The 23,140-nt window shown below is 48.0% G+C and overlaps 1 protein-coding gene across 10 annotated transcripts in view; it reads right to left on the reverse strand.

Moving 5' to 3' along the window:
* Positions 1–23,140, reverse strand: part of Ccdc57 (coiled-coil domain containing 57) — a 102,030-nt gene that overhangs the window by 41,949 nt on the left and 36,941 nt on the right. For 5 of the 10 annotated variants that reach the window (XM_027425338.2, XM_027425336.2, XM_035447936.1 and 2 more), the window contains 6 exons: positions 18,684–18,897; positions 17,946–18,071; positions 14,608–14,708; positions 12,632–12,805; positions 8,159–8,372; positions 3,254–3,375 (listed from right to left, as the gene is read on the reverse strand). In XM_027425338.2, the coding sequence (XP_027281139.1) occupies positions 3,254–3,375; positions 8,159–8,372; positions 12,632–12,805; positions 14,608–14,708; positions 17,946–18,071; positions 18,684–18,897 (951 nt within the window). Of the gene's footprint in view, positions 1–3,253; positions 3,376–3,591; positions 3,697–8,158; positions 8,373–10,488; positions 11,231–12,631; positions 12,806–14,607; positions 14,709–17,945; positions 18,072–18,683; positions 18,898–23,140 lie in introns of those variants that run through there. The other 5 variants (XR_003487091.2, XM_035447935.1, XR_003487090.2 and 2 more) reach the window with 5 other exon arrangements.

Consider the following 23,140-nt stretch of genomic DNA (forward strand, 5'->3'; position numbering starts at 1 on the left):
AGTAGGGAAAACACGAACTTGCTCTCTTTTCTGCTTCGATACTAAGGAGGTAAGGTGTGGTGGCGGCTTGCTCTTTCTCTCTGATCTCTCAGCATTTTCCTCTATATCTGACTCTGGGTTTTTATTACTTAGACCAATTAAGAACGAGACAGAGAGAGAGAGAGAGAGAGAGAGAGAGAGAAACATAAGTTAGGTGAAATCTTCTGGCAAGTGTTTCCTTACGGCTAGCACACAGTTGTGCCTCAGTGGGCCAAGGCTGTCTCTTAAGCAGGCAGCTATACTTGGAAATGTATAAAAGTCTCCCGTGTTACTGGAGAGTAGACGAGGCTTGATCCTGTGTGAGAGAGAGGTCAGGAGAGGCCATTGGTGAAGATGCTGTCTCAGTTGCTGTGGAGTCCCCAGTACACCATCGATGCCAGGACTGGGGGGCGACTGAAGGGACCAGGCAAAGTACTGCCTAAGTCCTGACTCCATTTTACATGTAGGGTGAAATAAAGTTCAGGTTCCCAAGTCTTAGGGGAGCTGGGTACTCTCCAATGGCTGACCAGCTTCCTCCTTAAACCACAGAAATAGTCGCTATGCTTCTTTTTTGTTTTGTTTTGTTTTTTGTTTGTTTGTTTTTCGAGACAGGGTTTCTCTGTGTAGCTTTGGAGCCTATCCTGGCACTCGCTCTGGAGACCAGGCTGGCCTCGAACTCACAGAGATCCACCTGCCTCTGCCTCCCAAGTGCTGGGATTAAAGGCGTGCACCACCACCGCCCGGCTTCGCTTCTTTAGTTCTGTAGAAACATTATGGCTGTTCCTAACCACAGAAGGAACAAATCAGTCTGATGGTTGGACTGCCAGGCTTGTATTGTATGTTGGTTGACAATGGTGGAACACACAGGGAAAGCCCCTAATCTTTGATATTTGATTGGTGAAAAATGTAATTGTAACTTGGATAAAATATTTGTGATTTTTGTGCTTATAAACCCCACTTCTGCCCCTGCTCAGGGCTGCCAAGAGAAACAAGGCTCCGTGTCCCGCAGTCCTGATTGACCAGTGACCCTTTTATGTGGTGACTTATTAACATGTTTGGAATCCATGTTGTTGTCTCTCTCGTTCCTTGTGGTGCATAGTGGACTGGGTGTAACATGACTACCCAGAGTAGCAGCAGGTGTGGAATGGAGCAAGCCTGAGCCTATGGGACAAGCTAGGTGTGCTACAGATACAGAGCTGGGGATGTACAACGTCCCAAGCTTTTTGGAGCCCATAAGATTGTGAGTGAATCCCAGACATTGAGCACTAAATTATTTATACTGTTGGAATTTTGTTTTGCTTTGATTTGATTGTGAATGCCCCAGGTTCTTCACTCCTGGAGTTAAAAAAAATATTTAGCTTGTTTTTTGTTTTTTGTTTTTTGATGTATACAACATTCTGCTTCCATGTATATCTGCACACCAGAAGAGGGCACCAGATCTCATAACAGATGGTTGTGAGCCACCATGTGGTTGCTGGGAACCGAACTCAGGACCTCTGGAAGAGCAGTCGGTAACCTCTGAGCCATCTCTCCAGCCCCCAACTTATTTTATTTTTTTTTTTTACAGGATCCCATAGCTGACAGACTTTGTACTTTTAAAAGGAATTTTTGAACTTGTATTGTTTAAACTTTTCCTGCCTCTGCCTCCTGAGTGATAGGATTAAAGGCATTCTCTACCATGCCCAACTAAAGTGTTCAAATTTTTAAACACAGATTTTTAAAGGTGGATATGTATATTATATTGTGATGTTGATATTACCATGAGCAGAGCTTGGGAGCACACAGCACAGCTTCCCAGCCTAGTCCTAGCCCTACCCCTGACTCTCAGAAAGCTGCACAGAGCAGCAGAAGAACACATGTACTAACAGTCTCTGAGCAAGAAAGAAAAGGTTATGGCTTGGTATTGATGTATTGTTGTGTCAGGTTGAAAAGGGGTCAATTGTGACAAAGTTTTTTGTCAACTTAACACATACTAGAGTCCATGGCCTGTCAGCAACTCTGCTCTGCAGGGGTTTTTTCTCTATTAATAATGGATGTGGGAGGGCCCTGCCCATCCTACTGTGGGTGGTGCCACCCTGGGGCAAATGGTCCTGGACTGTATAAGAAAACAAGCTAATGGCTGGAGAGATTGGGTGCTTTTCCACAGGACCCAGGTTTGATTCCCAGAACCTACATGGTGGCTAACAACTATCCGGTTCCAAGGGATTTAATGTCTCTTCGTAATTTTCACAGGTACCAGGCACCCGCCTAGGGTACAAACATGCAAGCAAAACACCAATACATATAAAATACAATAAATAAATAAAAACACCCCAAAACAACAACTAGCTGAGCAAGCCATGAGACGCAAGCCAGTAAGCAGCATTCCTCCATGACCTGGGCTTAAGTTTCTGCCTCTAGTTTCCTGCCTTGACACCCTTCATGATGGACTTTGGTTGGGTTAGCCAATTAAACCCTTTCCTTCCCAGGTTTCTTTGGTTCTGGTGTTTTGTCATAGCAATAGAAAGCAAACTAAGATAGACCCTGGAGCTGTAGTTAGTTCCTGGAGGCTATAAGCTACCTGACAGTGGTGCTGGGAAACAAACTTGGGTGTCTGGAAGAGCAACAAGCACTGTTAACTACCAGTCATCTCTCCAGCACCAAGACATTTTTGTAAAGATACAAATTTAAAAGTTTATATTGGCAAATATTAAAAATATAATACCATCTGGGCAGTGGTGGTTTACGCCTTTAATCCCAGCACTTGGGAGGGAGAGGCAGGTGGATCTCTGTGAGTTTGAGGCCAAACTGCTCTACAGAGTGAGTTCCAGGACAACCAAGGCTACACAGAGAAGCCCTGTCTCCAGAAACAAAAACAAGAAAGTAGTAGCCAGAGCTGCTACACAGAGAAACCCTATCTTGAAAAGCAAACAAAGTAAAAATGTAATACCCGTATGGGTAAAGCTATAGTAAATCATATGTACAATTCGTTACTTAAAACCATAAACAAATCCAAGAGCAGGCATGGAAGGGCACTTGTGTAATCAGGAGGCTGAGCAGGAGGGCCCAGGGTTCCAGCTAGCCTGGGCTACATAGTGTGACTCTGTCTCCAAAAGCCAAAGCAAATAAAAAGCAAAGGAGTAGGAAGAGTGTGATGCCACCAGCACCGAGAGGCTCTTCTGCTATCTTCTGTAGTTGTCTAATGAAAACCCATACTTAGGGAAGTGTTAACAGATCTCTTAGATGAAGAAGTTACCTGAGTTGTTGAGTGGGGCTGCAACTGTTTCAAAGGTAGGCCAGGGTCTAGAGGTGTCTCAGGCCTCTCACGGGGGTCCCGGGACTCAGAGGTGGGAGGAAGTGTGCAAGGAGTCAGTTTCCCTGGAAATGGGATGAGGAAAGGGTTGGTTCCCTGTGTGTGTCAGACAGGATTTCTTGAACACAAAGGACAGCAGACTACTTTTCAAAACCAAAGCAACCTTTACTCCAAAGAACTTGGGAGCAGAGGTCATGTGTGAATTGTGACACACCATCCCCTAGCAGAGCTCAGGGACACACAGTGTAATTTCCAGCCTAATCCCAACCCGGAACACTAACCTTCGGACAGCTGCACAGAGCAGTGGAAGGAAGGTATTTTGCTAACGGTCACTCAAACAGGCCTCTGGGCAGTGCATCAAGGAACACATGTGCCTGTGCAGGGGTCTGTGGATGGAGGCTTATATTAATTATAAACTGTCTGGCCAATGGCTCAGGCTTCTTATTGTCTAGCTCTCTCTTAATTATTAACTCATTTCTATTAATCTGTGTATCTCCACATGGTCTTGGCTTACTGGTGATACCTGCATCTCTTGCTCTCTTGACAGCTACATGGCGTCCCCCTGAGTTCCTCTTCTCACAATTATAGTCTGGCAGACTATACTTCCTACCTGCTACATCCTTCCTGTCCATCGGCGGAAATAGCTTTACACATCAACCAATAAGAGAAACATTCACAACATACGGAAGGGCCTCCGCTCAAGCACGCGCACTCGCACTTGTCCCTGATGCTGTGGGTGCTGAAGATGAGGCCAGCCTGGATGACACAGCAAAGCCCTTTAAAAAGGTGTGTGTGGGGGGGGAGAGCTGAAGAGAGACAGCTCAGCTATTTGGAACACTTGTTGCTCTTAAAAAGAACCTGTGTTCAGTTCCAGCACCCACACAGTGTCTCAAAACCATGTATAACTCTAGTTTTGGTGCTTCCAACACCCTCTTTTGGCCTCTTTAAGTACCAGGCACGAATATGGTACATAGATACACATGCAACTTTAACACTCATATGCATAAAATAAAAAACCTTAACAAAAGAGGGAAAATTTATGTGTATAAACTTAGAAGTTATAGCCATAATGATTCTATGTTCTTTCATTGAGAAATGACAGTGAAATCAGATGAATAATTTGATTTATTCATTTAATTTGACTTGTTTTTCTAAGTTAACCTAAACATCTTTGAGCTTTTTTTGTTTTATTTTGTTTTGAAACAGGTCTTGCTCTGTAGGCCAGGATGGCCCACAGTTATCTGTCTCCTGTCTTAGTCTCCCACGAGCTATGACACCTGGCCTGACATAAAGATGGTGATGACTGACATGAGAGGGGGCCTCACTATGCATCCCTGGCTACCTGGAGCTTTCTCTGTGTAGATCAGGCTGGTCTCGAACTCAGAGATCCGCCTGCCTCTGCCTCCTGAGTGCTGGGGCTAAAGGCGTGCACCACTATAGCAGGGTCACTTATGTTTATAGCTGCAGCGTTCACGGCCTTTGCTAAGAGGCATGGATGCCGTTTAAGGACAAGGCCTGAGTGGCCTGGGGCCTTGTTTCCCCATGCTGTGAGTTTAAAGCCAGCCTGGTCTATGGAGCAAGTTCCAGGACAGGCTCCAAAGTAATAAAGAGAAACCCTGGCTCGGAAAAACAAAAAACAAACAAACAAAAAGATCAAAACAAAGCAATGTATCCTGTAGAACATGCCCTTCACCAAGGAGCCAAGACCAGACTGGTAGCTGACTATATGTTTAGGAGACGTGAGAAACTTCTCTAAAATCAGACTGTAGAAACCAGGTTTGGCTTACATATCTGTGATTCTAGCACATGGGGGGCTGAGGCCAGCCTGGGCTACACAGTGAGACCCTGCCTGTCTCAAAAACAAAAGCAAACTGAGAGTTCTAGCTCCAGGTCAGCCGTGGCTCTAGGCAGCTGCTACACCAGGGCACCTTTCAGACATGGAGATCTGATGAAGGCTTTGCCCACAAGTTTTTGCTAAAGGAACAGCTAAAAGAAAAGCCTCAGAGGGTGAAATGCAATTCAGGTCTCCTCCAAAGGAGGTGCAGGGGCCATTAGTGGGGTCTGAGGGTGCCAAGTGAAGACGACTGCTGCTGCCAGGGCCCAGAGATGCACAGCAGCAGGGTTATAACAGTTCATACAATCGGTTCATCAGGTGAACTTCCTGCTAAAGCTATTCCTTCACAATTAATGTATTTTGGCAGTAGGCTTCTGGATGCGTGTGCCACTGTGATTACTAAGCACACAGACCTGACAGCTTGTGTACACGAGCTCTGGAGAGCAGAACCACAGCAACTGTAACCACAGGGGAGGCTAATTGGGGCCCCAGTCGTCTTCTATTTTACTTTTGATTGTGGCTGGTCTTGAACTCATGATCTTCCTGCCTGGGCCTTCTGAGTGCTGGGATCATAAGCAGGTATCATAGGACGCCATAGGCCACTAGCAAGGTAGGTTTTCCCCAAACCATTCATGATGAATCAAATTCTCATCGGCGGGGCTGGAGAGATGGCTCAGAGGTTAAGAGCTCTGGCTGCTCTTCCAGAGGTCCTGAGTTCAATTCCCAGCAACCACATGGTGGCTCACAACCATCTGTAATGAGATCTGGTACCCTCTTCTGTCGTGCAGGCAGACAGAACACTGTATACATAATAAATAAATAAATCTTTAAAAAAAAAATTCTCACCGGCAAGGCTGGGGAGGGATGCAGCTCAGTGGTAGAGCACGTGACCGGCATGCATAAGGCCCTGGGTTTGATACTTGGCATACAAACCAGAAGTAAACAACATAATAAACAATGAGAGGTTTTCCTTATCGCGATCTTCTAGTGAACATTTACTTTTTGTGGGGCTGTGGTCAAAGGGGACTCTAATCCTCTGCTGTGAGCATCTTCCAGCACTTCATAGCTTCATAGAGGATGGCAGAGAGCAGTCTGTGGGAGACAGACACTAAGCTGCTGGCAGACGCCACCAACAGGCCACCGGAAGGAGGAAGAAATCAATGCTGCCATTGTCCCCTCTCTTCTAGGAATCAGCTTGCTAATGACTCCAGAGGCACAGCGTGCTCTGTTGGAGGAAAAGCAGGCTGTGTGCACACCATGTACCTGGAAGTCTATGGATGAGGGTGTGAGCTGAGTGCAAACATGCATGGCGTGCACGTGGTGAACTGGAAAAAGTGAGCATATACAAAGAGGCGCTGGCATCGTCACCCAAATGTGGATTAGCCCCAGATGCTCATTTTTGTTTTCTTGTAATTCTTGTTTTTTTTTTTAAACCTAGATTTATTTTTTTATTTTATTTTTATGTGTATGAGTGGTTTGCCTGCATGTGTGCACACGCATACCTGGTGCTTATGGGGTCAGAAGAGGGTGTTGGATATCCCAGAACTGAAGTCATAGATAGTTGTAAGACACCAAGTGGGGGCTAGAACCAAACCCAGGCTCTCTGCAAGAGCAACAAGTGCTCTTAAATGTGGAGCCATAGCTCCAATCCCTTGATTTAGTTTTTTATATAAGGGTCTCACTCTGTAGCACAGTCTGGTCTTGAACTCACAATGTTCCTGCATTAGTCTCCCTTGTGCTGGATTAAAACTTCAGGTACCAGGTCTAGGGATGTATCTTAGTGCAATGCTTGCCTAGCATGTGTGAAGCCCTGGGTTTGATCCTCAGCCAACAGAAAATTGAGTGTGTTAGTTCAAGCTGGCAACCCATCAGTACCTGGGAGGCGGAGGCAGGAGGCTCAGAAGCTCAAGTTGTTTTTGACTACACAGGGAGTTCTTTTGAGGCCAACTTGAGCTATATGAGACCTTGTCTCAAAAAACAAAACCCAGGCTCATTGGTTAAGAGCACTGGTTGCTCTTCCAGAGGGCCCAGGTTCAATTCCCAGCACCCACAAGGCAGCTTACAACTAACTGTAACTCCAGGTCCAGGGGATCTGACACCCTCACACAGAAATACTTGTAGGTAAAACACTAATGCACATAAAAACAAATCTTCAAACAAATAAACAAAGGCAGATGTTACGGAAGGTAAGAGGCAGCATTTTAAGAGGCAGGGACTATTGCTGGGCTCTGATTTGGGGGAGAGACAGCATTAAACAGAGGGAAAAGGTAGCCCAAATGGATATCCGCTTTGCCTGGCCTGTAGTAACAGGGACTATTTGGGGATCCCTATATTTATATATTTATATTCCCATTCCCAGGGCTGTGAGCCTTGGCTGGTCTTGGTCTCAGTCCTGCAGTGGGCACTGAGATCTAGCCCTAATTTGATTTTAAGAGAGGGTCTTACACCATAGTCCAGGCTGGCCTGGACTTTGTGATCCTTCTGTCTCAGCCTCTTGGGCGCTGGGATTACAAGCACAAGTCACTATACCCATCTGTTTTACATTTAAAGCAAACAAACAAACAAACAAACAAACAAACAAACAAAAAATCCTGGGACTCAAATAATACTTGTTTCTTGTAGGAAATCAACTGAGTATCTATAGACAATGCTGTACTATCTGGGGACACCCACAGTGGGCTGGTCTGGAACTGCCCTGTTGCTTGCCTCACAGGACCTCAGCTGCTCCATGGCTGATTCTTCCAGATGTGGCCAGAGCAGTAGGTCAAGGGACACCCAGTGCTGAGATGAAGCCCTGCTCTGTGCCTAAGGCCTCTGGTTGGCTCCATTCCACCACCAGTGGCCTCTGTGAAGCCAGCCTGTAGCTCTCCTTCTGGCCCCAGGCTTGTGGCAAGCAAGCCAGGAAGCTCCTTTCTTTTGGCCTCCTGTGGCAGGCAGAACCATGGCACCACCTTCCCTCCCCATTGGCACGACCCCAACTGTGGCCTGGCCCACCACCTTTCCCAGGTGCCTACCTTTAGGATGGCCCAGCTCTGCTCGGAGTCTGTTCCCCATTTCCAGAAGCTGCTCCCTCTCTAGGCTGAGGCTGCGTATTTTCCTAGCTGCATCTTTCAGTTTCTTTTGCAGATGTGGCACAGATAGGGTCTGTGGAGGCTGTGCCCCTTCCTGGGGGAGACTAGTGAACTCTGTCTGGTCCATTGTGACCATGGGTCTCCAGTCAGTCAGGCCCTGTACACAAAACCCAACCAAGACACAGTCCTGAGGGATACTCCAGAGAGCCTGCTGGAGACCACGCCGGGAGTTGGGGGGGGGGGTAAGCTTGGTATGTGGTCCACCAAGCTGCTCACTTGCCCTCTCAGAATCACCACGGCTAGGGGGCTCACTGGTGACATCCTTCTAAAAGAAAGAGTGACTATGCCCCATGCTTTAACTGAGTTGGGGGGAAAAGAAAGAGTGACTATGCCCCATGCTTTAACTGAGTTGGGGGAAAAAGAAAGAGTGACTATGTCCCATGCTTTAACTGAGTTGGGGGAAAAAGAAAGAGTGACTATGCCCCATGCTTTAACTGAGTTGGGGGTAAAAGAGTGACTATGCCCCATGCTTTAACTGAGTTGGGGGTTGGGAACAGCACGCAGACTTCAGTGAGCTACTTCTCTCCCAGGGATGGGAGAGAGTTGCCTAGTTCTCAGCCTCCCTACTCCTGCGCCCTGCAAGCCCAGAGCTTTTACCCCAGGAGTCCCTGCTGAGCTTTGTGTCTTTCAAGTGGAGATGACTAAGAGAATTTACACTCATCTGCATTTGGCTTTGCTCTAGAAGAAAGAAAGGCCTCCCATCAGCCTCTAGCAGTAACCTAGGCCTGGAAAGCCTGAGCCCTGTGTGGTCACAGGGCCCTGTGGCCAAGCCACTTCTCACTGCTGTGGGCCCCACTCTGCTGCCTCTGGCCTGTGTTGACTGGACCTTCCTAATGTCCTTCCCCATTGCCCAAGGGCTGGCATGCTCCTCCTTCTCCCCTTCTTTCATCTCCCCTCTGGCTCACCCCTTCACCACCTGCCTGTTAGGCCTCCCTTCCCTGAGAAAGTACAGGAGAAAGCAAAGGCTGCTGGGAGGAGGTGCACTATGCCAGGGTTAAACAGATATGAACCCCTTGGAAGCTCCATGTGCCCCTCACTCAGCCCAGCCTGGACACACTGCAGAAATCCAGTCACAATGTGATGAGAACAGGGGCATCGGGAAGACCAGGCTCCAGCATGGCCCACCTCTTCTTGACAGTTTTGAGAAGCCATGGCAACTGCTATTATTCTGGGTGCTAGAGCTCCATGCCCTGGAACACCCTGCATGGCCTGCTCTGGCTTCCTGGTCCTTGCCAGAGCTGGCATGTGCTTGTGCCCTCTGGGTGCTACTGTTCCCTAGGTAGCCTGGAGAATGTGGGTGATTGCACCTGTAGGTGACTGCATCCAGCTGCTTCTGGCATATGCCGCAGGCCACAAGGGATTGAAGGGCTCACAGAAAGACACAGCAGAGGCAGGAACTCTGGGTTAGAGGAGGTCCTATGGACCTACAGGACCAAGACAGGCAAGTACACAATACTCCCAGAGAGTGTTGGCCTTACTACACTAGAGGCCCAAGCATTCCCCATCTCAAGGGGCCTTAGAATACAAAGGAACTCAGGTCTTAAGAGAGGTGGGATGACCTGGAGGGAGGTTCTACCTTAGCCTAGTAGGAGATTCCTATCACTTCAAAGGCTGTCCTGGATCTATCTCTGTAGACCAGGCTGGCCTTGAACTCACAGAGATCCACCTGCCTCTGCCTCCACAGTGCTGGAGGTAAAGGTGTGTGCCACCACCGCCAGCTGAAGACTAGCCTGTGATAGAAGCTGAAAGGTGAGTTGGAGGGGTTGTCTCAGACTTCTGCCTTGGGAAAGGTATTGCCCCGCTCCCTGCCCACCTCTGTACACATGCCTCTTCCTGAAGCATGGGGGGGTGGGGGGAGGGAGGCGGGGAGACAGTGTGCCTTCCCACGTAGGCACTGCAGTCCTGCACAAGGACTGTGGCACACTGCTGATCCTGGTGACCCCACCTGGCCTCCCAAGCACGTCCCTCCAAGCTGGATCCCTTTCCAGGGTCCAAGACCCCCAGAGTATGAATGTGCAGGTGTCCTTGCCTATAGCTGGAAGATTTCCCAGGCTTCACTTTTTTTTTTTTTTTTTTTTTTTTTTTTTTGGTTTTTCGAGACAGGGTTTCCCTGTGGCTTTGGAGGCTGTCCTGGAACTAGCTCTTGTAGACCAGGCTGGTCTCGAACTCACAGAGATCCGCCTGCCTCTGCCTCCCAATTGAGTGCTAGGATTAAAGGTGTGCGCTACCACCGCCCGGCCCCCAGGCTTCACTTTTATTTTATGACACTGACATTTGAGGTGTCCAGAGGGGCTAATCCGTAGATGTCCTTCCACTGGTTCTGTCTGAGATCACCTCTTCCTTAGGTTCAGGTTTTGTGCTTTGGTGGGACCCCAAAAGTGAGTCTTGGGTATGTTCCACTTAGGCACAGATGCTAGTGTCCTGGTGCTGACGTTGGTCAAGCTGGTGTCCTTAGGTTTCGACAATGAAAGAACTTTTTCACCTTGCAATCAAGGTCGACTGGGTGGGGGAGGAGCGCTGTGACGGAGGCTAGGGTACCTTGGCTCTCAGCAAGCATCTACCTCAAGCTCCACACCTACATTCAACTGCCTTGTCTGTCTCGTCTACTCACTAATGTTCTGTGGGGGAGTCACTTCACATTTTCTTGTTTTAAGTCATTTGTGTTACAGCTGTCTGTCCGGATAGGCTGCTGTGCGTGTCATGGTGTGCACATTGTGGAGGATGAGCTGTAAAGTTGGTTCTCTCCTTTTACCATGTAGGTCCCAGAGATGGAGCTTGGGGCCTCACGCTTGGCAGCAGCATCTTTCTGGCCTCCCTGTCTTCACGTGTCTGTCACTTGAACCAGATCACGTTAGGACTTCCTATGAAGATGGATTGCAGTCTTTCCTGGCTTTGATGGTCAGGTGGAGTCCCGCACAGCTGCTATCTGTACCCTCCTCATACATCCATGTGGAACTGGCATTGTTAAAGGAAGAGAGCGAGAGATTCTAGAGCTACCTTTGGACATGGGTGCTGGCGGCTGCAAGGCCCTCAGGACAGTGGGGATGGGCAAGTGTGTGTCTCAACCATTTCTCTACATATCACTACATGGCTCTAGCTTCCCTTGGAAGCACGGACTTCCTGGCCTCTCCTGCATACCTAACACTTTGTTCAGGTAGGGGACATGCTGCTGGGCAGTGGTTGCCAGCCATGACCTCACAGTGTACCAAAATCATAGATACCAAGACCCAACAGGAACAGAGATACCTGAAAATTGTGTTTTACATATGCGACTGCTAAGGTCTGGGTCTACCGCTTTAACCCAGTCTCTCACTATTTAAAATTTAGTGTGTATATTTAGTGCTGACCTACCTGTTCCCCCTGGACTGCTGGATTGTGGGGAGGTCTGAGGGCCTGGGGAGGGCTGGGTGCAAGAACCCTTGGGAACGAGTACTGCTCATTACTTCAATGTTGGCCAGTTCAGTCTTTTGCTAGAACCTCGGGCTCCCTCAGCCCCCAACCCTGTTCTGTTTCTTTTTCTGCTTGTTCTTAGACACAGACCATACCAGAGGCTATCTGCTATGCTCCTGTACATGTAATATGGGGCCACAAGGATACATACTATCTTCAACTTTTCAGCTGAATGCCTATGACCTCTGGTGATTAACAGGTCACCATTGGTAACCACAGGTGGCCATGAGCCATTATAGGTCAGAACAGATAGCCAAAGGTGACCATAAGTCACTATTGTCACTGCAAGTCAATTGGCAGGGAGTCATATCACCGGTCACTCGCTGGAGATCACAGCAGGTCAGTGCAGGGCCAGAAGGTCACTGTAAGTCAGTACACATCACCCCAGGTTCCGGCAGGACTCACAGAGCCCCGGCGACACAGCAGGGGAACAGGGCTGTCGCCCTTCCTATCCATGGTTCCACTGGGGCCTTCAGTGGGAAGCAAGGACTCTGTCGCAGGGTTTGGTGGACATTCAGCTGACCATGTCTCAGCCCTGGCCATAGTGTTGGCCAGATGTTGAGTGCTCTGTGGCCTCTTCTCTCACAGGCAGGTTGGGTCTGTGCATAGAGCCTTCTTAGCTGTCAGCCCAGGCCTGTCTATATGCATACTCTACAGTGTGTTTCCTAAGGAAGACTTTTTCAATCAAAGAGGGCATGGGCTCCATTCCAGCAATAGTACAGCCAGCCAAAAAAAAGAACTAGAGGTGTGAGCTCACAGAGGAAAACCGTGGGTAAAAAGAGGAGGTGTCTGGGGTGTCACCTCTGGACACCAACATCTGGCCTCACAGATCGGGAACCCAAACACGTGCCAGCAAGCATGTTACAGGCTAGGGTGGGAGGAAATTCATGCCTGCCCAGCACCCACCTCTCTCTGCAGCTGCTCTGTGTATGCAGGCTCTCCTCGGGGCCCGGCCACCTTGACATGCTTCCTCAGCTCAGCCACCTGCTTCTGCAGCTCCACAACCTCCAGGTGCACCTGGTCCACTTCACCGGGGAGCTCATGCTGGACAGTGACCGGCTCCAGGGGCTTCTGCCACAGCTAGGCAACCAGTTCAGAAGGCAATGTTAGGCAGAGGTCGGGGGGGGGGGGGGGGACTGTCCCAGGAAGGACAGGAGTATGAGGTGCAGGGGCGGAGCAAGGCCAATGGCTAGTTCCTTCTCTGGCTCTACAGGGTGTGTTTCACTTCTGTGCAATCCATCTGGACATGAAGGCTTACTGGGGAGAATTTGTGAATGAAAGTAGGTTACAACTCTATCCTGAGCCCTAGCTCCCAGGAAGATGCAACTGCCTCTAGAACACTGCTGGTGACTAGGAAGTCCTTTCTATCCAAAGGGTGGATGACAGGCCAGGCAAGGTGGCCCATACCTTTAATCCCAGCACTTGGGAGGTAAAGGTAAGTGGATCCCTGAGAGTTCAAGGCCAGCCTGGTCTATAAAGCGAGTTCCAGGACAGCCAGGGTTATGTAGTGAGACCATTTCAAAAGACCAAAAAATGGGAGTGGTGATGTTTGCAGAAGGAGATAAGAGGGAAGTGATCTTGAGGGGGAGGCAGCAAAAGGGAGTGACGGGCTGGGAACGTACTTCAGTGGACAGAGTGCTTGCCTGGCGTGCATGAAGCCCTGGGCTCAGATGCCAACATCACACGGGAAATAGAGGCAGAAAGATCAGAGATTCAAGGTCATTCTCAGCAAGTGTGAGGCCAGTTTGGGCTACAAGAGAACCTATGCTTCAAAAAAATAAATGACAGTGGGAGAAGTGGCTGTGGCAGAAATGAAACTCAGAAAGAGAAGTTACAGGCCATAGGTCCAGGTAGGAGGAGAACTAGGCAGATGGGGAATACACTTCTTTGTAGTCTGGCTTCCCAGTCTAGGTGAAGGGCATTAAAAGAATGCTTCTAAGAGCTGGGCGGTAGTGGTGCACGCCTTTAGTCCCAGCACTCAGGAGGCAGAGGCAGGCAGATCTGTGTGAGTTCGAGACCAGCCTGATCTACAGGAACTAGTTCATGGACAGCCTCCAAAGCCACAGAGAAACCCTGTCTCGAAAAACAAAAAACCAAAAAAACAAAAACAACAACACAAAAAAGAATGCTTCTACTCCAGAGACTTTGGTGACTAATTTGTATATACCAAAGGGACCATTAGGTGATCAGACACTGTTAAATAAAAAATGAAAACACTTGAAGGTAAACCTGTTTTTATTTAGACAGCATCTCATTATGTAGCCTTGACTGGTGTGGAACTTAACTGGTGTAGATCAGGCTGACCTCAAACTCACAGAGATCTGCCTGTCGCCACCTCCCAAGTGCTACGATTAATGGCATGCACCATCATACCTGACTGGAGGTAAATATTTTACCCAGTTTATTCCAACTGTCTTTAGTTATCAAAGAGAAATTAAAATGCTTTAAGTTAAATTCTTATTACTTGTCTACAGCATTGAAATGTGTGTGTAAATGTATGTGTGCATGTGTGAGTAGGTGTGTATGTGTGTGTGCATTTGTTGTTGTTGCTGCTGTTTTGAGAAAGGGTCTCATGTGTCTCAGGCTGGCCTCCAACTCTGTCTGTAGCCATGGATGACCTGGAATTCCTGATCCTCCTGACTACCTCCTGAGCGCTGGAACTACAGACACCTACCATATCAGGCTTCCCTGTGAATAATTCATAGCCACACATGAGATAAACCAGCTACTGCACAGCACAGTCCTTTGTTCTGAAGAAAAGAGAAGTTGGGAAGACACCCAAAACACCCAAGGTCAGTGAGGTCACACCTGGCACCTCTCATCTGGACCGGTTCTTCAGTAGGATTGCTTGCACAACCTTAAGTGTTAAGGGCTAATCTCACCTTCTTTTTGAGCTGTGTCACCAGCAAGTTCAAGAGATGTACTCTGTCTCCGAGTTTTCTGAGTGCTAATGCAATGCATGCCTGGTCTGTCACAGCTGCCCCTGCAGATAAGAACAGTTGCTCTCAGCTCAGACCTCAGAAACAAAAACAGTCTCCCCGGGGAGTTGAGCCTTCTTCCCCATGGAGGCCTACTGAAGCTTCCAACTGACCTCCAGGTAAATATGTCCATCCCTGAATCAAAGGATTGGGTCCCTAGAAAGATCAGAGATGCACTACTTAGTGCAATCTTATGAAGAGAGAGCAGGACTATAGGATGAAACCCAGCCTTACCATGTCAGATCAGTTTTCCCACTTAAATACATTTATTTGGAAATTAAGAAAAAAAATGATGCTCACATAGCACCTGGGGCAAAGAAGAAGTGACACTTGATAGTCCAAGTTATTTTGAGCAGAATGGTAAAAACAACTTTAAGGAATGTATGTAAAGCTATCCTTCCAAGGGAACTCACAGCACCTAGGCCTGGTGGCTCACAACTGTAAATCCCAGTTACTCAGGAGTCTGCAGGGTGAGTTCAAGGCCAGCAGGTGATTTTCCAAGGGAGGCATTATCCTCTGTCTCAAAAAAACCAAAAGAAAAAAAAAAAAGAGTACTTTCTGTTCTTCCAGAGGACTAGGGTTTGGTTCCCAGCACCCTCGTGGCAGTTCACAATCATCTGTAATTTCAGTTCCAGAGAATCTGACACCCTTTTAAGCCTCTGCAGTCACCAGGCACACATGTAGGCAAAACACCCATACATGTAAAAACAAAACAATACAAAAAAACCAAAAAACAAAAATCCCCACTAAAACCTAAACTGGCTATGGCTAGAGCTCAGAGGCAGAGAGCTGGTCGCTGTGTGCCAGGCACGAGGTTCCATTCTAGCACTGTATAAAAAAAGAAAAAGGACATTTATAGCATTAGGTACATATCTTAGAAATAAAAGATCAGTGTGTGAATCTAGAAGGAAGGATAGAATAAAATTAACATTAAATACTGAGGAAACAGAAACTAACAAACAAAACCAATGATTGGCTTTTGTAAAGGTAGTAAGTGAAGAAATAAATAACTCTACACTCTAGAGTATGATATCAAGAAAGAAGCAAAGATGACAGGCATGGTGGCACACGCCTTTAATCCCAGCACTCAGGAGGCCGAAAGTGGGCAGATTTCTGGGTTCGAGACCAGCCTGGTCTACAGATCGAGTTCCAGGACAGCCAAAGCTGTTACACAGAGAAACTCTGTCTCTTAAAAAGAAAAAAAAAAAAAAAGAATAAAAGAGAACTAAAACAAAAACTGTGCTATGATGCATGGGGGAGATGTTTCCCAACATTTAAGACTCAGGAAGCTGAGGCTGGAGGGTCACCACCATCTCAAAGAAGCAAACGAGCAAAACCGATAGGATCAGAAACTTCACCCCAAAGGTGTGAAAACTCGGGGAGATGGATAATATCTTAGTATAATGTAACAAGCATACATAAAAAGAAAATATGGCCATGCGGTGACGGCGCTCACCTTTAGTGCCAGCTCTCAGGAGGCAGAGGCAGGCGGATCTGGGTGTGAGGCCAGCCTGGTCTACAAAGTGAGTTCCAGGTCAGCCAGGGCCACACAGAGAGACCCTGTCTCAACAACAACAACAACAAAAACAAAAAACAAAAAAATAAAACAATGTATATAAACAGCCCCTTAACAACAAATAAATAAATTAAACTTCAAACCTTCCCAAAGAAAAATTCTGGGCCCTGGGGATTTCAGAGAAGAATTCTACAAATGTTTAATTGTCTGAACACTCATAGCTCTAAGGCCAGAGTAACCCTGGCCCCAAACTGTGACCTGATCATTACAAAAAGGAAATGAAATGACAAGCCCATCTTACTTCTGACCACAAATCTGGCAGTTCTCCATGAAGCCCTGGCAAGCCAGGTGCAGCAGCCATCAGGAAGCCGCACCAGTTTCTGGGCCCTTCCCAGGAAAGGATGGTGTGACAGAGCAGAGACTGCATCCCACCCTGTTTTCTCACTAATGACAACCTGGCACAAAGAAGGCTCTGGCGAGGGACGGGGGCCCTGGGATGACCCACATGAGTTCCCATCCTTCCCCTGCTCAGGTACGAGGGGGGAGCACACTGCACCACACACACGCACACACTGCTTCCCACTGAAGAATGGAAAGAAGGCCCAAGGCAAGCCTGTTCCAGGAAAGGTGCCTGTCTTCTGTGCTCCTGCCCCACTCCCAACATCAGCTCTGCACCAAGGGCAGAACACTCCTAGGCAGGGCCTGTGGATAGAAATCTGTGGAAAGCCCTGAGGAGCCCAGGGACAAAAGTCTGGGACTTGACAGTTGATTGCTGCTCAGAACTCCAGGGTCTCTCAGAGGCCACACGTGGCCACCAACCTTTCTTTTTTAGGCTGGTCTGGAGTATCTCACTGTAGAGGTCTGAATGACAATGTCCCTCACAGGCTCAGATGCTGGTCTGGAGTATCTCACTGTAGAGGTCTGGATGACAATGTCCCTCACAGGCTCAGATGCTCAAACACTTGATCCCCAGTCAGTGGCACTGTTTAGGCAGGTTTGGGAGATATGGCCTCGTTGGAGGAGGCATGTGGCTGGAGGCCAAAAACACCACACCATTTTCAGTTCACCCTCCATCTGCTTTGTGCTGGGGTTCGAGATGTAAGTTCTCAGTACCCTTTTCCAGTTGCCATGCCTGTCTGTTGCCTTAGCCCTGTCTTTATAGACTCTAACCCTCTTGTGACTGCAAGTCACAATAAATGTGTCCTTCTGTAAGTTGCCTAATTCATGAACAGAAAAGTAACTAATACATTCACCATGACAGCCAGGGCAGATGAGGATTCCAGAAGCCCAGGAAAGATGTTCATGCTCACCAATGCACTGGAGACTGCAAGTTCACACTGTGACAGGGTGTGCCACACAGCCTCGAGGATGCTAACCAGGAAGAAAGATTATGACATTGAAGGGCTGTCCTGCAAACTGCTAACGGAGGGTGAATGGCACAGCACTGTGAAGTCGGGCATTGTCCACTAAAACACAATTTAGGCCAAAAGACAACAGACAAATGCACATAATTCTACTTACACGAGGAAACAGAACTCCCACCTAACCCTAGGGACTTCCAGGGGACTCCTGGTTCTGGAGACAGAGTGTCTGATGGCGATGAACACTGTGGAGTTATGCATGCATTTGGAAGACTTGCCTCAGGGACTGCATCTTAATTTTCTCATAGTCAGTGTTACTGGGACAGGGCATACTGGGACTGGGACAGATAGCCAGGGGTTCTCACCAGGGTGTGGATCATCAGTGGGCAAGGATGTCTTCACTGGCTCTCTGACACCTTGTCGCTGCTCTTCCAGGACTTCAAGTTTATGCTTTAGGTTTTGAATTTCTGCTTCGAGAGCCAGAAAATGATCTGCCAAAACCCCAGGGAACACAACATACACTCACTGGCACACTTAGACCCCTTTCTCCTGCTATGCCAGGCTTCAGGCTCGAAGGCTCTCCTCTGCCCTGATCTCTCTCCTCAACGCTCAGGATCCACCTTCACAGCTCAGCCTAGCTTCCGTTATCTTACAGGAAGGTTCTGGGACCCCGAGTGAGAACTTGTCTGCCTCCCATAGGCTTTGTGCATGGATGAAACAACTCCACATCAGGGATCAGGTTTTAGAAGCAGCCATGCAGCCTGCTAGGAACAAGACATAGGTGGGGCTGCCAGCTCAGATCCACTGCAGGAGGCTCCTCTTGATGCCTGGCCTCATTCTGCCTAGGCTTACGGCTTGCCAGGTTCGTCAGGTATGTGCCCTGAACTTTTTCCTCTATGTCGCCAGAGAAACATTGTTCAGTACTAAACTTAAGTTTCTCTCTTGGAGGACAAGCGACTGTCCTGCTCTGCAGAGATCTCTAGAGGGTGTGAGGCTGGAATGAGAAGTCTGTCTAGGGGTCCTCTCCCTGTCCTGTCCTGTCCTGCTCCCACTGCCCACCATATACCCCTCTAAACTCCTCCCCTCCATCTCCACCTGCTCACCTGGGAGGGCTGGGCCTCCGGCAGCCTTGGCACCAGGGTTTGCATCCGGGCACTCTTCTGGGTGAGCAGAAGGGAGATGGCCACTCAGCAACTCCATCTCTCTCCTCATCTGTGCAACAGCATTCCGCAGACCCGCGTTCTGTTCCTGTAGCCGCTGGATCTCACTCGATGGGAAATCTTTCCTCGTTTCTCTGTCACGCTGCTGTGGAGGTACCTGCCAACCACAGGTACCAAAGGAAAATAATTAGGAGGTTCTCTGCTTCAACCCAGCTTGGAGCCGTGCCCGGCTGCTCCACACCTCTCCTCCAGAATTGCAATGTGCTGTAAGACACAATCCTTTGAGTGTGACGGCCACCATTTTACCAGAAAAGCTGTTATGATTTGCAAGAGATCCCCTGAGACCAGGCTTTGTTGACTGCTGGCACCCCCATGGGTGAGGACGGAAGGGTCACTGGGCTCATCTGACATTCTGTCCCACCCCTGCATCTCCCATCCACCAGGATGCAATCTTGTCCTAACTGCATGTGGCCTCATGGTCTAGAGAAGTGTCAGAGTGCACGGACTGTGGAAGGTCAACTGAAGGCAGGAGGTCTATCTATATAGCTATGGGAACTCACTGTCCACACTGGGGCTAACTGCTACGGAGGTCCCTGTGCTCATGGAAGTAGCCACTCATCCATGATCTGTAAGCCCAATAAACTCTTTGGTTCTCCAAGCTGGGTTTTTTGGTAGAATTGTACTTTGATTTGTCATCAGGCGCTATATGCCTGGTTACTCGGTTATGTCTCCCTGGAAAAAGTTCCTACAACAAATGACCCTCCTAACCCAGAAGTACATACCTTGAGAGGCATATAGATTTGTGAGGAACTCCATGATAGGGTCTTTTTATATTATTTTCATTTCTTTTTATTATCTTTTCTTTTTTTTCCATGATAGGGTCTTTTTTTTTTTTTTAAAGATTTATTTATTTATTATGCACACAGTGTCCTGCAGGCCAGAAGAGGGCACCAGATTTCACTACAGATGGTTGTGAGCCACCATGTGGTTGCTGGGAATTGAACTCAGGACCTTTGGAAGAGCAGGCAGTGCCCTTAACCACTGAGCCGTCGTCTCTCCAGCCCGACAGGGTCTTTCAGTAGCTGAATTCACCAAGACAGACAAGGGTCACAGGGGCTAGGCAGGAGGAGGGTGCTGAGGAAATTCTGGAGGTCGATGGTAGTCCAGTCACATGCCTGCATTTGGTTCACCAAAAGGCTTTGTGAATTTTATGCAGTTTTAGTCAGACAGTTCACTGAGTGGAGCACAACTGAAAGCAGAGAGAAGTAACTATGGTTGCAACAGGAAGCATCCAAATAGATCAGAGAGTGGCGCCCCTGAGGCCTGAGGACAGCATGAGGTGCAGGCAAACCGACACTCAGAACAAGAAGGGAAAGGAAAAAAATCAATATGGCCAGCGGCATTTCAAAGTGCCCATCAGCCCTGTTAGCGGCTTCTCTGGTCATAAGCCAAGCAAGACCCAGCACAGAGGTCCCAGCTGATCTTCTGAGGAAGAGACATAAATGTGTCCAACACCACATTTTTGTTTTGTTTTGTTTGGTTTCTGAGACAGGGTTTCTCTGTGGCTTTGGAGGCTGTCCTGGAACTAGCTCTTGTAGACCAGGCTGGCCTCGAACTCACAGAGATCCACCTGCCTCTGCCTCCCGAGTGCTGGGACTAAAGGCGTGCACCACCAACCACCACCCGGCCCAACACCATGTTTTTAAAAAACATTTATTTTTATATTATGTGCATGAGTGTTTTGACTGCAAGTGTGTATATGAACCACATATACACACTACTTCTGTGTTGAAGACCTGGAACTGGACTTACAGGTGGTTTGTGAGGGGCCATGTGGTTCGGGGAACTGAACCCAAACTAAACCCAGGTCCTCTGCAAGAGCAGCGAGAGGTGCTGTTTAACTGCTGGTCCATCTCTCCAGCCTCCCTCACCCACACTCAATCACCGCAGTTTAACTATGCTTGTGGACAATCTAACAAATTGGTAAGAAAATGATTCAGAATAGGGAAGGCCTCACATTTACATCAGCCAGCCATGGCGTATCAAATTGCAATAAGATTAGGAGGAAGAGTGGATGGGGGGGGGGGCTGGAAGGGACTGGGAGGACAGGAGGAAGGGAGGGGAAACTGATCAGGCTGGCAAAAAATTAATAAAACAGAAAATGATTCAATAAACTAAAGCATGTCATGCGATATACTCAATTAACTTATACTTCTGAGAAATCTCTATGTGGGAGAAGTATTTGTGGAAGAATTTAAGGAAAAGATAAGCTTTCTTGTAAAATGGTCAACCCTGCTCTGTCCAGTTATAGATCCATCCCCCCATGTTCAGCCTACTCTATCCCACTGTCTACCTACCTACTCCCTGGTCACCTCTATGCTACCTCACATCCGTGACACCAAGTTGGCTAAGAGCCTCTTCTGGCTTCAGTTTGGTTGCATCTTCTCCCTCTTGGGGTCCCTAAGGTGACAACTCTAGAACACAAGGGCCACCACCCTTCTGATCTGCCTTAGACTGTGAGTAAAGTTCCTCCATCACAGGTGACAGACAGGAGCCTGTGAGACGGACATGTCACATACAGCCAAGCTCAGTCAGCTGAGGAAGCCTGTGGCAAGTTTGGTGCTGGCCTCTTGTACATCATGGGCTGATGGGCCATCCAGAGGTGGCCCCCAGGTGATCCTAGTGGGGCCTACTCCGTAACACTCAGGCAGCATCTCCCATGTGACTGCTGAGGCTCACCAGTTAGGGCAGGCTGGAAAGCCCCATCATTCAGTTCAAACATTTAGGTAACTCGGCCAGCCAGTCAGGAGCTGGTAAGGCCTTTTCCCAGTGAGTTCTGGTCCATCACTCTACTCCAAAGCTGTACCTAGGTTTGTGCATGCAGACAGATTCTAGAAAAGTGTAGTGGTCACTTTGGTTATTGGGTCTCAGCCAGATACTTTGTCCAAGATCAAGGGTGCACTTAAGGGAGTGGGTGGGTGTGGATTGTTCCTGACTACAGAGCACACTTCTAAAGTTTATTGTTTACTTAACAAAGAGACCAGCCAACTGATAGCCCTTGCTGACCTGCTTAGCTGGTACTTGGAGACAAACGTCTTTTTTTGATTGCCAGCTTAGGGGAAAAGTACAAGAAAGCTTCCAGTAAGGGAAAATAAGCACTTTTTCCTTCTGTTATCTGCCCATAGTTTTTCCTGTGTTCAGATTGGGAAGTACTTCATATATGATCTCAGCAAAGCCTATGGAGTGAGAAGTCATGGGCGCCAAAGTATATGCACCCCTCATCCTCTTCTGCTTCTTGAAATCTCCCTACTTGTGACAGGACAACAACGGCCTGGGTGTCCTCGGTACTCAACCCCTAAGGGCAGCCTGCCTCATAGGCCCTAGGAGGGGTCACCAGTATGATCCAGAAACTCACCTTCCTGTCTTTCTCTCTCTCTCCAAATCGTGCCCACACAGAAAGTCTCTGAACAAAGAAAAGGTGCCAAAAGCCCAGTTCTGCATTCTTTTTTTAAATTTATTTTTATCTTATGAGCATTGATCGGTGTTTTGTTTGCATGTATTGGAATTGGAGTTACAGATAGTTGTGAGCTGCCATGTGGGTTCTGGGAATTGAACCCTAGTCCTCTGGAAGAACAGACAGTGTTCTTAACCATTGAACCCTCTCTCCAGACATCCATTTCTTAATTCTTGGCAATATTGCAACTTCCTCCCCCATTGCTGCCAACAGCCCAAACCCCCGCTTAGGCGGTCAGCTTTTGACCATACTTGGGCACAAAATCAGCTTGTGGTGAACATGACATTACCCCTTGCCTGCAACCTATAAAGTCTCCCTGCTTTATTTTGGGGGTGAAGCCTCTCCAGTCTTGATCTCTAGGACTGGAGAATTCATCTGGGGATTGCTTTGCTCACATAAATCTGTTGTTATAATTTTTCAGTTTGGCTTGATCTGGCTTACTGCATCTGCAGAGAAACTTATTATCTGGGGGCAGAAACCTATTAGTATCTTCAACAAACTTTCCTGCCATGGGGCTAGTTTGGGAACTGCAGAGTGTAATGAAGAGGAGAAATGTGTTTACTTGGCAATCTGCTGCTCAGATCCTGTATGCCCCAGCCTGCCCTGAGCATGGTTACAAGCAAGCACCAGCTGCCAGCACCAGAGTCATCCTGGGTACACAGATCCTGTATGCCCCAGCCATCCCAGACATGGTCACAGGATTTTAAAAGAGGCTTTGGATTTTAAAACAGGCTGAAATCTCTTTTTAAGAATTTATTTTAATTATGTGTATGTATGTGTGTATTTGTGAATACATCTATACATGTATGTTAGTGCTGGTGCCCTCTGGGGCCAGAGGTATCAGATCAGATCCTGGGAAGCTGGAGTTGTGACCTGCCCAATGTGG

This window comes from Cricetulus griseus, chromosome 7 (assembly GCF_003668045.3).
Source record: "Cricetulus griseus strain 17A/GY chromosome 7, alternate assembly CriGri-PICRH-1.0, whole genome shotgun sequence".
Lineage (NCBI taxonomy): Eukaryota > Metazoa > Chordata > Mammalia > Rodentia > Cricetidae > Cricetulus > Cricetulus griseus.